This window comes from Scyliorhinus canicula, chromosome 14, assembly GCF_902713615.1.
Source record: "Scyliorhinus canicula chromosome 14, sScyCan1.1, whole genome shotgun sequence".
In the NCBI taxonomy this organism is placed as follows: domain Eukaryota; kingdom Metazoa; phylum Chordata; class Chondrichthyes; order Carcharhiniformes; family Scyliorhinidae; genus Scyliorhinus; species Scyliorhinus canicula.
The window spans coordinates 4,871,661-4,885,261 of NC_052159.1; the positions used below are offsets into that span (position 1 = coordinate 4,871,661).

Genomic DNA, 13,601 nt, shown 5'->3' on the forward strand with positions numbered 1-13,601 from the left:
TGCACCTTCACAAGCCAAGTATGCTCATGTCCCATGAACAAATAAATAGAAAAGCACCTCTCCTCATAATCTAACCCTTCAGCTCTACCACTCTGCACTGCACTCCTCCCAAGATCGGTACATCGTGTAATATTGTGGACAGTTCTGGGCAGCACACTATAGGAAGGATATGAACACAATGAAGAGAGTGCAGAAGAGGTTTACAACAATGGTTCCAGGGATGAGAAACTTCACAGTTGAGGATAGATTGGAGAGGGTGAGACTATTCCTCCTTGGGAGAGAAGGCGGCTAAGAGGAGATCTGATTGATATGTTCAAAACCATGAGGGGGCTGGACAGAGTAGACAGGGAGAAACTGTTCCAGCTGGTGAAAGGAAGAAGAACGAGAGGGCACAGATTTAAACTGTTCTACCGTATAAACGGAAGAACGAGAGGACACAGATTTAAGGTCATTTGCAAAATTGGCAAATGTGATGCGGGAAAAATCTTTCTCACACGAGTGGCTTGGGTCTGGAATGCGCTGCATGGCGGTGTGGTGGAGGCAGGTTCATTCCAGGCTTTCTAGATGATTACTTGATCAGAAAGGCAGGGCAATGGTACTAAATCGCAATGCCCATTCGGAGAGCCGTACAGACACGATGGGCCAAATGGCCTCCTTCTGCACTACAACAATTCTGTGATGGTCGCCTTTAAACAGTGATGTCTAGAGCTTTAGACCACTTCTAGTCATCGTGTGTGATCAGAATATTGTATATGCAGCTCCAGCAAATTCTCCTCCCTTTAACCCCCCCAGCCCTCTAGCATATGAAGACTAACATCTCGTTTGCGGTTTAGAAATAATTTTAGTCCCTGACTATAACACTTTAGTGATCAGTGTACTTGAACCCCGTATCTCTTTGGTCTTCCCCTGTTCCTACTGTTAAAAGTTCCTATCTAATTGCTTCGATTATGTACCTGCGCAGCGATGGTCTTGTTCTTCTGAGTGGCCTCCTTCAACTCCTTTGCTGACTGCTGCAACTCCTTGTGCAGGCGTTGGGACTCGCCACGCAGCTCCACACCGTCCTGCTTTGCTGTGGTGAGCTGCTGTTCCAGGTTGGAGATGGTCTTCGAACTGGCCTCCAATTTCTGTGTCAGCTCAAGGTTCAGCATCTTCTTGCTGTCGTAGTGAGTCTTTGCCTTATCCAGCTGTTTCGGTGGGTTTAGGGGTGGAAATACGAAGAAGCACAATGAAACATAACCAGAAAAATCATTGCTCCAAGGTTTGAATCATCATGTCCTGTTTCAGTCATCACCCCACTGTGCTCGCTCACCTACACCTACTCACAGAAACACAGGAAATAGGAGCAAGCATGGCCCATTGGAGCTTGTTCCACCATTCAATACTATCATGGTTAGTCTTGGGTTTCAACATCACTTTCTTGTCTGCTCTCCACATACCCGATTTACCCGAGGCCCCAAAAATCTGTTTCAGTTTTAAATATATTCAACGGTGGAATCCACAACACTCTACTGAAGGAAAAAATAAAGATTCATGACCCTCTGAGTGAAGTAATTTCTCGTCATCAAACCACCCCCCCCCCCCCATCCTGAGACTGTGCCCGTGAATTGGACCAGCGGCACCTTGATTTTAATATTGACATTTTTCTTTTTTTTTTAAATAAAGTTAGCCAATAAAGTACCCAATTCATTTTTCCCAATTAAGGGGCAATTTAGTGTGGCCAATCCACCTAACCTGCACATCTTTGGGTTGTGGGGGTGAGACCCACGCAGACACGGACAGTGACCCAGAGCCAGGATCGAAGCTGGCACCTCGGCGCCGTGAGGCCGCAGGGCTAACCCACTGTGCCACCCTAATATTGGCATTTTTGATCTCAAATCCCTCCATAACCTCCTTTCCCATCACTATACCCTCCTCCAACCCCCTAACCGTACAAGAAATCTTTCAATTCTACCCTCTTGGGCATTTCTGACCTTACTTGCCACTGGTGGCTGTACCTTGAATTGCCTAAACCCCATTTCTCTATCTAAACTCCTCTACCCTCCTTTGAGGCATTCCATTATACCAAGCCTTTGGTCACTTGCCCTAATATCTTACGTGACTCAAGTGTCCAAATTTCATTTAAGAATCACTTCTGTGAAGCTAGTCGGGCTGTTTAACATGCTTAAAGGTGTTATATAAATGCATGTTGTAGTTATACTCTCATGGCCTCCCCCTGTGGGACACTGAACCACAGCAGAACATTCAACAGAATGTTGGCTGCGTAAATGCAATAACAAAAATTAATACGTCCCCACAGGTTTACAGTCACGGCCGACCTTCAGCTGACGGACAAACCTGGGCTTTGATATGCTGCACGACCTCCTCCTTCTTCTCGAGCTGTGCATTAAGCTCCTGCACTTGCTTCTCCAATCTCTCCTGTGCCTCGTTATCACGCGCCTACAATTGCAGTGCAGTTTGTGGTTAGATAAAGTTAGAAAGGAGTGATCCACTCAATAACTGATGCAATTGGGAATCGTGGAGGAAATCATCAGGCTAAATACACAATCGAGGGGCCCATTTTACCCATTGTGCTGTTGTAGAATCAATTCAAACTAATTCCAATGTCTCATAGCCCTTTATCAGTCCCAAACGAATCCCACTGACCTGCTCTCTTAACCGTGGCCCTGGGTGGATCCTAAACTATTCCACAGCCCTGATATTGCAATGTTAGGCCAATGATGGTGCCAATTTGTGCACAAGGCTCCATAAACAGCAATGAAATAATGACTAGGTACTGTGGATTTGGCTCTTAATAAAAGGGGTTTGATTGAGGGATAAATGTGTGTCTTGGGTGATGGGTGTGACCTTTCCACTCTCGAAGACCCGGATCCAAAGCTCGGCAAGTGGCTCCCTCAGGAAGCCAAACCCGTTTAGGCATTTATTCCACTTAAAAAGACCCTGAACATAGATCAGGTCTTTTCTGTTGAATGCATGAATCAGGATGACTCCAAAAGCAGCCACAATCAATGGGGTTTTTCGACTATAATACTGTCTAATACACTAGCTACACGTGTCTTATTGGGAATCCATTTCTGATTAATAAGTTCAATTAACCTTTAATCACAAAGGTGAAACTTTTATGAGCAATTGTTGAGAAATTGGAAATCTGTGCGAGTTTTTGTTTTGATTGCTATAGCTGCGTTACTCCCTTGGTTACTGAAATCATAGTTTTACGGCACAAAGTGGCCACTTGGCCCATCATGTCTACACTATAAAGTGCTGCACTGGCAGAGATGCAAACTTGCAGATTAGATGTCAAACTGAGGCCCTTTCTGCCTTGGGAGGATATAAAAGATCCCATAGTATTACTTTGAGGAAGAGCAGGTGCAGTTTGCAATGGTGTCTGTTTTCTTTGTCTGGATGTCTTGAATGCGCAGTGTTTAACAAAGAATATCAAGCGATGTTAATTAACAAAGCTGATTTATTAACACTACTTTAAACTAAATTTAGAGTACCAAATTCAATTTTTTCTAATTAAGGGGCAATTTAGCGTGGCCAATCCACCTACCCTGCACATCTTTTGGGTTGTGGGGGCGAGAGAATATGCAAACCACATGGACAGCGACCCAGAGCCGGGATCGAACCTGGGACCTTGCTAAACATGCCCCTACTTTAAACTAGATTTGAACGTATGAATGAATGAATGAATGACTATTGCTTATTGTCACGAGTAGGCTTCAATTAAGTTACTGTGAAAAGCCCCTAGTCGCCACATTCCGGCGCCTGTTCGGGGAGGCTGGTACGGGTACGTATACCCAAGTACAAAGGTTGCTAAAATAACTAGAACTTCAACTACAGAACTCTCACAATATACAACTACTCTATCACACACCTAAACACCTTCTCCCTGAATCAAGGGTCATCACGTGATATATATGTGACTGCTCTTGATCACCATCTGGTGGTAAGATGTATTTACATGAAATTGTTAACCCTATATCTCCCATACAATATCTATATTGTTACACAGTTCTCCATGGTGCTCTGGTTGATAATTATCCCTAAAACAAAATCAAATTATCCAGTCTGTTCATGGGAACTTGCTGTGCATAAATTGGATGCTGCATTTCCTGTAACAGTGACTATGCTTCAAAGCTTTCTTGTTGGTTATAAAGCACTTTGGGGTATCCTGTGACTGTGGGATGTGCTATATAAACACATATTAAATTAGATACACAAGTGATAAAACCATAAGACACAGAAGCAGAATTAGGCCACTCGGCCCATCGAGTCTATTCCGCTATTCAGTCATGGCTGATATGTTTCTCTTCCCCATTCTCCTGCCTTCTCTCCATAACCCCTGACCCCTTTATTAATCAAGAACCTATCTATGTCTTAAAGACACTCAGTGACTTGGCCTCCACAGCCTTCTGCGGCAATGTGTACCACAGATTTACCTATAGTGTGTATTTGCGACTAAAGTGTGTAGTTAAATCAGTGATAGGTGCTGGGAAAGCCAGACACAAACCCAGATTTCGTTAGGGAGTCAGAATGATGAGAGATCCAACCAGTGGTCCCAATCAAAGCAACAAGGTACTCGGCGTCCCAGTGACTTACCTGGAGTTTCTGCAGCTTACTTTTAGCTGTTGTGTCGTGCTGGGCCAGTTTCTGATTCAGATCTGCAACCTGGAACAAACCAAACAGTTTCCCATTACGAGGGGGACAAGACCTTGGGCACTCTTGAGGTGGGGTGGTGGTGACCAGCAGTCAGTCAAAAAGGGATTTCGGAGACAGACTTCACAATGTAATTTCTGCAAGGGTGGGCAGGAGAGGGAAGACTGAAAAGGAGAATTAAAACAAAAAAAATTGCAGCTATTGGACAGAAATCAAGAAGTTCAAATTGTACCAGATCTTGAGAGAAATAAAGACTTGCAGTTCTCTCGTGTACTTCATGACCAGCATCTGAAAGAGTTTTACAGTCACTGAAATGTCGTCATTGTTGCAATGCAGCAAATGTAGCAGACAATTTGTCCACAAAACTCTCACAATCAGCATTGGGATAATGACCAGATAATCTCTCTCAGTAATGTTGGTGGAAGGTTTAATATTGGCCAGAATACTGGAAGAACTGCCCTGCTCTTCCTCGAAATGGTAACTTCCAGATCCCAACCATCCTCTGGGTGAAAAGGTTTCTCCTCAAATTCCTTCTAAATCTCCTGCCCCTTACGGTAAATCTTTGCCCCTCCCTGGTTATTGTCCCTTCCACTAAGGGTAAAGGTTGCTTCCTATCTACCTTATCCATGTCGCTCATAATTTTGTGCAGCTCAATCAGGTCACCCCTCGGCCTTCTTTGCTCGAAGAACAGCCCCAGAATAACCAGCTTCTCTTGACAGCTGAAACACTCCAGCCCAGTAACATCCTGGTGAATCTCCTCTGTACCCTCTCTAGTGCAATCACATCCTTCCTGTAGTGTGACAACCAGAACTGCACACAGTACTTCAGTGCGGCCTGAGAGTTTCAGACAGTTCCATCACTATGCCTCGGCTAAGAAGGCAAGTATCCCATAGACCTTCTTATCCACCTTACCTACTGTCCTGCTGCCTTCAGGATCTATGATCATGCACTCCAAGGTCCCTCTGGTCCTCTGTATTCCCTGGTGTTTTACCATTCATTGTATAATGCCTTGCCTCGTTAGTCCTCCCAAAATGAATCTCCTCACACCGTTCAGGGTTAAATTCCATTTGCCACTGTTCTGCCCATCTAATCAGTCCATCCATATCGTCCTGCAATGTGATGTTGAGTGCCCAGACTGGATGCAATACTCCAGATGGTGCCCGACGCAAGCATCACATCCTCACTTTTGAATATTGGCCGTTGAGACGGTGCAGGGAAAAATGGATCAAACTCGAACAAACGCGAGTTCCTATTTCTTTATGAACACAGAAACAGGATAGGGCTATTTAGACCCTCTGGCCTGTTCCACCATTCGTGACTGATTGGGATACGTGTTATAAAAGTAAGGGGTTACTCATCAAGGTATTTAAAGGGATACGGCAGATTCCCACTGGTTGGCGAGTCCAAAATAAGAGGGCGCCATCTTCAAATTGACACTCGGCCATGCCAGTGTGAGATCCGGAATTATTTTTGCTACAGAAAAAATCCTGGAAATCAACAACTGTCTCCAAAAAAGCTGTGGACACTGGGATTGATTTAATTTTTTTTTAGATTGATATCTATAGACATCTGACAATTAAGGGCATCACTGGATATGGAGCAGAAAATGGAACTGAAGTACACATCAGCCATCACCTGACTGAACGGCAGAAAAGGCTTCAGATGCCAAATGGCTGACTCCTGCTCCACTGCAGACACAAATTACAAGCGCTATTCATCGTCACGCACAGCCAGCACTGAGCAAGATTTTTACCTTTTGGTTCTCTGTAGCCAGCTTCTTCTGCAGTTCTTCAACCTGCACAGAGGCAAAGAGGGAATGAATTGTTTGTTCCAGAGTCAGATCAGACACAGCTCAGCTGTTATCCACAAGCCGCTATTCCACAGAATTCCTATGTCACTCTGCTATTTAAGGCTGGAGAGGGAAACCAGGGAATTATGGACCAGCTGGCCATGTCGATAGGAAATTCCTAGACTCTATAATTAAGAGGTGACCGAACACCTGGAACATTTTCAGTTGGTCAGGGAGAGCAAGTATAGATCGGTAAAGAGCCAGGTTGGATCGGTAAAGAGCCAGGATGGATGGGTAAAAGAGCCAGGATGGATGGGTAAAGAGCCAGGATGGATGGGTAAAGAGCCAGGATGGATGGGTAAAGGGTAGGCCATGCCTGATGAATTGGATTTAATGTTTTGGGAAGTTGACTAAAGTAGTGGGAATGTCTTTGTATGTTATTTATGTGGATTTCAGAAGATATTTGCCAAAGTTCCTCATTAGCGACCGTAGCTAAAGATGAAACTAATGTAATTGCATAGGCAAGTTAGTGACCTAAAATCATAGCCTGCTGACTCAACAGAGGAAGAGGCTATTCAGTCCACTGTGTCGGTGCTGGCCCGCTGAAGGAGAGGTTCACCTGGTGCCAATCTCCAACCTTCGCCCCATAGCTCCGCAAATTCTTCTTTTTCAAATTATTAACCAATGCCTTTTCCATAGCCTCGACTGACCCGGCCTCCACTGCATCTCAGGCAGCACATTACAGGCGCTAACTATTCACCGCGTGAAAAAGAAAATTCTCATGCCGCAGTTGCTTCTTCTGCCAATTACTTTAAAACTGTGCCCACTGGTTCTTAATCCGCGATCTACTCTGCCAGGGTTTTCATGATTTTGAACACCTCTATCAAATCTCCTCTCAATCATCTCCAGGAAAAACAGTCCGAACTCCGCCAATCTATCTACCCAAGTTCCTCATACCCAAGGAATATTTCTGTGCCCTCTCTAAGGACGACACATCCTTCCTGAACAGTGGTGCTCAGAATCTGGTGAAATACTTCGGTTGAAACCAAATTAGTGTTTGGTCCAGGTTTAACGTAACCCCCTTGCTTTCATACTCTATGCCTAGGAAGCTGACTGATATATGAACATACACACCCCCTCTGCTCCTGAACCTGCTTTAGAATTGCACCTTTTGTTTTAGATTGCTTCTCCACATTCCTGTTAACAAAATTAATCAATTCATGTTTCTCTGCTGCCACTTATTCATCCACCTTGTCCTCGGGCGGCATGGACAAGCTGGGCTGAAGGGCCTGTTTCCACGTTGTAACCATCCATGACCTGTCAATATCTTTCTGAAGTCCGACACTATCCTTCCTCCTCATGGTTCACAATAATTACAAAGTTTTGTATCACCCGCAAATTATGAAATTGGTCCCTGCACAACATGGCCCAGGTCATTAATATATATCAGGAAGTGGAGGCTGAACATCCGACACCCCAACCCACCCCACCCCCAATACAATCCTTTCTTCAGCCTGAAAGCATCAATTAACCACCATTCTCCAATTCCAAGCACCCAGACAATTTTTATCCATGTCCGTGCCGATCCCTTTTATTCCATCAGCTCTAACTTTGCTCATAAATCTGTTGTGCGGCACTTTATCCAATGCCCTTTAGTTCGGAAAATGATAGAGTTGGAAACAGTAAAGAGGAATAATGTTCAGATGATCCAATTGCTTCAATAAGAATGTGCCTTGTGATGTACAAAGATACAAAGAACAGCACAGCACAGGATCAGGTCCTTCGGCCTTCCAAGCCTGCACCGATCATGATGTGTGTCTGCACTTCCAGGATGCATATCCCTCGATTTCCATCCTATTCAAGCACTTGTCAAGATGCACCTTAAATGTCATCCAGCGAGTTCCAGGCACTCACCACTGTGTAAAAGAAACTCGCCTTGCACATCTCCTCTAAACTTTACCCCTCGCACATTAAACCACCACTAATAATTGAACCTTCCACCCTGGGAAAAAGCATTTGGCTATCCACTCTGTCCATGCCCCTCATAACATTGTAAACCTGTATCAGGTCGCCCTCAAGTTCCGTCGTTCCAGTAAAAACAATCCGAGTTTATCCAACTTCTCCTCATAGTACCCAATTCACTTTTTCCAAATAAGGGGCAATTTAGCGTGGCCAATCCATCTCACCTGCACAACTGTGGGTTGTGGGGGCAAAACCCACGCAGACACAGGGAGAATGTGCAAACTCCACACGGACAGCGACCCAGAGCCGGGATCGAACCTGGGACCTCGGTGCCTTGAGGCAGCAGTGCTAACCACTGCGCCACCATGCCACCCTTCTCCTCATAGGTAATACGCTCCAGACTCGGCAACATCCTGATAAACCTCTTCTGTACCCTCTCCAAAGCCTCCACATCCTCCTGGTAGTGAGGCGACCAGAATTGTGCGCAATATTTCAAGTGTGGCCGAACTAAGCTTCTGTACAGCTGCAGCAGGACTTGCCAATTTTTATACTCAATGCCCCGGCTGATGAGGCAAGGATGCCATATGTCTTCTTGACTACCACCTTTACCTGCGTTGCCACTTTCAGTGATCTGTGGACCTGTATGCTCAGATCTCTTTGCCCGTCAATACTCCCAAGGAAATGAACCTGGGACCCTGGAGCTGTGAGGCAGCAGTGCTAGCCACTGTGCCACCATGCTGCTCGTGTCTGGCAAGAATCTGTGTTGGGACCACAACTATTCATTGCATTCGTTAATATTTGGCATATTTATTTATGGCATACACAATGGGAAAGGGATAAGGGGAGATCTGATCATAGGTTTCAGGATATGAATGGTAGATTGAGAGAAACTATTTCTGTTCCAGGACTGGGTGTATAGGCTAGAAATTAGAGTCGGTCTTTCAGGAACGGCGTTAGAAAACATTACTGCAAACAAAAAGGTGGTAGAAGGTTGGAACTCTCTTTTATAAATGACAACTGATCCTAAATCAAATGTTCATTTTATTGATCCCCAATTGTACGGAGGTGAAAGCCGGGCTTATTTTCTGCTATTAGCATCCTGAGCACTCCTGCGAAAAACACTCACACAAAGGAAAAAGTTCAGTAATGGCATCAGCAATGAGCGATTAAGGTTCAACTTTAGAGGGATCCAGTAATTACACACAAAAACAGTTAATAAAGCCTGTCCTTCAAAGAGGTCGAGAACAGTTTGATCAGAGTAAAGGGAAATATGCTTTGGAATAAAAACTACAGCTGTTTACATGACTAGACAGTCTTCAAAGTTGGATTTGGGAATACACACATCATGAGGTCTCAAGTATCTTTCACGCGGGTGAAATAAAGTGCTTAAAGCAGCCCAGTTTTCAAAGGGCTCAAAGGAGAAAGAAACGGATTATCTCTTTTCCAAAGTTATGTCGATGCCTGTGCTAAGGTTTGTTCCGTTGCCTCACTCATCAAGTATGCTGTGCTCATTTGCAATGCATTGTTGTGAACCCAAAGAGGATGGAGGTGGACGGCTAATTTCCTTGGAAGTATAGTAAACAGCGAGAACAATAAGACTTCAAGTAGGACGAAAGCAGACTGGTGAAATGGGCAGATATAGGCAGATACCATGTAATAAAAAGCCTGCAGTAGTGTATTTTGGAATGGCTATATAACAAATTCTCAAATTTTAAAGTGAGCTGCAGAGACAGAGAGCTAGGTTTGAAAACAAAAATAAACTAAAGTGATTAAAAAGTGAAATAGAATAATTAATTTACCTGCGTGCTCAGCTTTTGCTGCTCATGCTGAAGCTTGCGTCTCTCATCCAGAACCATGAGTTTTGCCTTCTCATATTTACTGGTTGCCTCTTCCGCTCGCTTTGCGCTGTCCTCTTCCCTTGCTTTGCAAGCAGTCTCCTGCTCAGTATGGCGGGACATCAGGTGGCTCAGCTCTTTGGCATGTGCCTCTTGGACCTTAGCCAGCTCTGCCTCTAGCCTCCCGCGAACCAGGCCAGATTCAGAGCTCAGCTGACTGCTGCTCTGCTGGAGTCGCTGTATCTCCCGCTCTTGCTCCTGACAGCGCTCCTTCAGGGGCAGCAGCAGCCCAACTTGTGCTTTCAGCTCGCCCAGGAGCCTCTCGTGCTGCTTGAGCTCTTCCTGGCGCTGAGACTCGGCTGCCTGCGTTGCAGCATGGGCCTCTGCCAGCTCATCGCGCAGCTGGAGCAGCTCCTGCTCTTTGTGGGCGTGTCGCTCTTGGTCTGCTTTTGCCTGACGCTCCAATGCTGCTTCTGCCTGCTGCCTCGCGGCCAGCTCCACCTGGAGCCTCTCGGCTGCCTGCTTCTGGGTGGCAATCTCCTCTTTAAGGGACATGTTCTGGAGCTTTGTGGCCTCTGCAGCAGAGCCTCTCTTTTGTGCTTCAGAGGCTTGCTCCACCCTCAAGGCCTCCACGGTTTCCTGTAACTTCCTGCTCATCTCCACCTCTGCAGCCACTTTCTCCCTCAGCTTTGCGTTTTCCTTCTGCTCCTCCACAGACCTTAGCTTCCAGGTTGGAATTTCCCGCTCAAGGGCATTAACCTTTTCCTTCTGCTTTGTCAGCTCCTCAAGGTGCAGGGCCACCTTTTCCTTCAAGGCCCTTTCCACCGATTCTTTCTCCTTTAGCAAGCCACGGAGTGACGACAGCTCACCCTGTAGTGCTGTCACACGCTCTTGGCTGTGTGAGCCTTGCGCTGTTTTCTCCTTCTCCAGTTGGGCAATGGCACCCTGTTGTCCTTCACATTTCTGCTCCAGCTCAGCTACCTGCGACTTGAGCGCCTTGATATCGCTCAGCCTTTCTTGGCAGAGGTCGCGGAATTCGGAGAGTTCTTTTTCAGCAGAATCCACTTTCTGCTTGTGCTGTTGGGCAGCGTCCTCACCCGCTTTCAGCTTAGATCCAAGCTCAAACAGCTCCTTTTCCTTCTTACTCAAGACCTCGGCATAACGCAGCATCTCTCTTTCCTGGCTGACTATCTTCTCCTTCATGTTTTTCATGGTTGACACGTCTGCTTGGAGTTCGTTGATCTTTGCTTGCTGGTGCCTGCTCTGCTCCTGACATTTCTCAACTTGGCCTCTCATCAGTTTCTCCCCAGTCTCCATTTCCTCTCTGGCAGTGCGAGCGCTGGAGATCTCACGTTGCAGCACCACAAGGCGTTCCTGTTGCTCGTTCAGAGATTGCTTCATCTTGGCCTCCGCCTCAAGCTTGCTTGCCCGCTCCGCCTCCAGTTCCACCTTGGCTGCATCTTTCTCCTCCAGCAGCTTGTTTTGTTCTTCCTCCACCTTAGCCAGGCGCTCGCATTGGGCTTTTCTCAGCTCCGCCAGCTGGGTGTGCAGTGTCTCAACCTCGGCCCGCAGCTCCACCCTCTGAGCCTCTTCCTCTTTTGCCGTCTGCCTCGCACTGGCAAGCTCGGCCTCCACCTCAGAGATTCGATCCTTTTGCTCACTGCCGCTCTGGCTCACCTGTTCCTCAAGGTGAGCTGCCTTTGCCCTCGCGTCAGAGAGCTCCTTCTGGATGTGGTCTCGCTCATTGGCGTTCCTTCTGGCCTCCTCCTCCACCTGTGACAGGCGCAGAGATGCTTCCTTTTGAGCAGCCTCAAACCTCCCTTGCCAGCTAACCACTTCAGCTCGGGCCTTGTCCTCCATTGCCTCTTTTTCCTTCATTTTTGACAGAGCGTCACAGAGGTCCTTTTGTAGCTCTGAGGCTTTCCTCTGTTCCTCGTCATTCAACTGGCTTATCCGGACCTTAAGTCCATCATTCTTGGCCTTTACTTCCAGCAATTCAGCCTGGGCCTTTTCCTGCTCTTTCTTTAAGCCTACAATAACGTCATCCGTATCGACCTGCTTTTGACGAACGGCATCAAACTTTTTCTTCCAAGATGCAACATCTTCATGGAGCCTTTCTTCTTTTTTCTCCTTCTCCCCAACCATCCTCAGTGCATCAGAAAGCTCACTCTGCAGTTTGGCAGATCTTTCCATCTGTTCATTCATGGACTGCTTCGTTTGACCGTCAGCCACCTCTTGGCGCTTCAGTTCTTCAGAAAGCTGGGCTTTAGCTTGATTACGCTCCTCCGTTAGCCCTTTCACCTCCTGTGTTAATTGGGAATGGCGCTCTGTTTCCAGGGCGTGACCCTCCTCCCATCGCTTCTTCTCTTTTTCCAGCTTTGTGATAGTCTCCTGCAGGGAAGTGACCTGCTCCTGGAGGGTCTTGGCTTTCTGAAGGCTGGCATCAAGACCTGCCAATTTGTTCCTGTGACCCTCCAGGGTGCTTTCAGTTTCTTGCAGTTTCCCTTTCAGAGCAACAACCTCATCAGAATGACTCTGCTTGTGGGCTTTGCAGGCAGATTGGAGACTTTGGTTTTTGGAGGTTACCTCTGCAACTTCAGTGCCCAAAGCTTGTACTTTCTGCTTCAGATGGTCTCTCTCGCGCTTTAGGTCCTCCATGCCCGATTGATTACTTTTCAAAGCCTGAATCTGTTGAGTGAGCAACTCCAGTTCGGCCTCCTTCTCAGTCTTCAATGTATCATACTGTGTGACAACAGAAGCTTTCTCATTGCAAATCTTCTCGGACTCCTCTTTCAGCGTCGCCACTTGCTTCAACGTGCTCTCTCGCTCGGCTGCCACCTCTCTCTCAAAAGTGTGCAGCGCCTCCTCTTTTACCCTCAGAGCTTCACTCAGGGTCTCTACCTTCGAGCCGAGATCAAGAGCAGTTTGCTGGGCAGCCCTTTCTTTGCTCTGAGAGTCGTCGGCCAGCTGGCGCCTCAGCTTCTTCTCCTCCTCCAGCTCCAGGGCTTTTTGCATCAAGGAGTTGTTCAGCTTCATGATCTCCACGTTCAAGGCATCCAGCTGCCCAGTCAGCCTTTCCTCCTGAACCCGTGCAGCTTGCTCGAGCATATCCTTCTGATCAACCAGCTCCTTGATGGACTGCTGGAGGCTGCTGACAGTCTCGGCGAGTCGGCCTTTCTCCTCTTTCTGAAGCGTGCTCTCTTGCTCCAGCTCTGCAGCTTTGGCCGTCAGCTGTGACACTTCCACTTTGAGAGCTTCCATCTGCAACAACAAAAGATCAGGAGAGACAGAGTTAATCAGGCAAGTCAAAGCTTTACTTAATTGTATTCCCTCAAATAAAGAAGGCTAATGGATGATCAGCT

The 13,601-nt window shown here is 46.6% G+C and overlaps 1 protein-coding gene across 5 annotated transcripts in view; it reads right to left on the reverse strand.

The window, feature by feature from the left end:
• Window positions 1-13,601, reverse strand: part of numa1 (nuclear mitotic apparatus protein 1) — a 143,579-nt gene that overhangs the window by 32,173 nt on the left and 97,805 nt on the right. For all 5 annotated transcript variants that reach the window (XM_038817996.1, XM_038817997.1, XM_038817998.1 and 2 more), the window contains 5 exons: window positions 10,204-13,500; window positions 6,407-6,448; window positions 4,597-4,665; window positions 2,335-2,436; window positions 954-1,184 (listed from right to left, as the gene is read on the reverse strand). In XM_038817996.1, coding sequence (XP_038673924.1) covers window positions 954-1,184; window positions 2,335-2,436; window positions 4,597-4,665; window positions 6,407-6,448; window positions 10,204-13,500 — 3,741 coding nt within the window. The remainder of the gene's footprint in view (window positions 1-953; window positions 1,185-2,334; window positions 2,437-4,596; window positions 4,666-6,406; window positions 6,449-10,203; window positions 13,501-13,601) is intronic.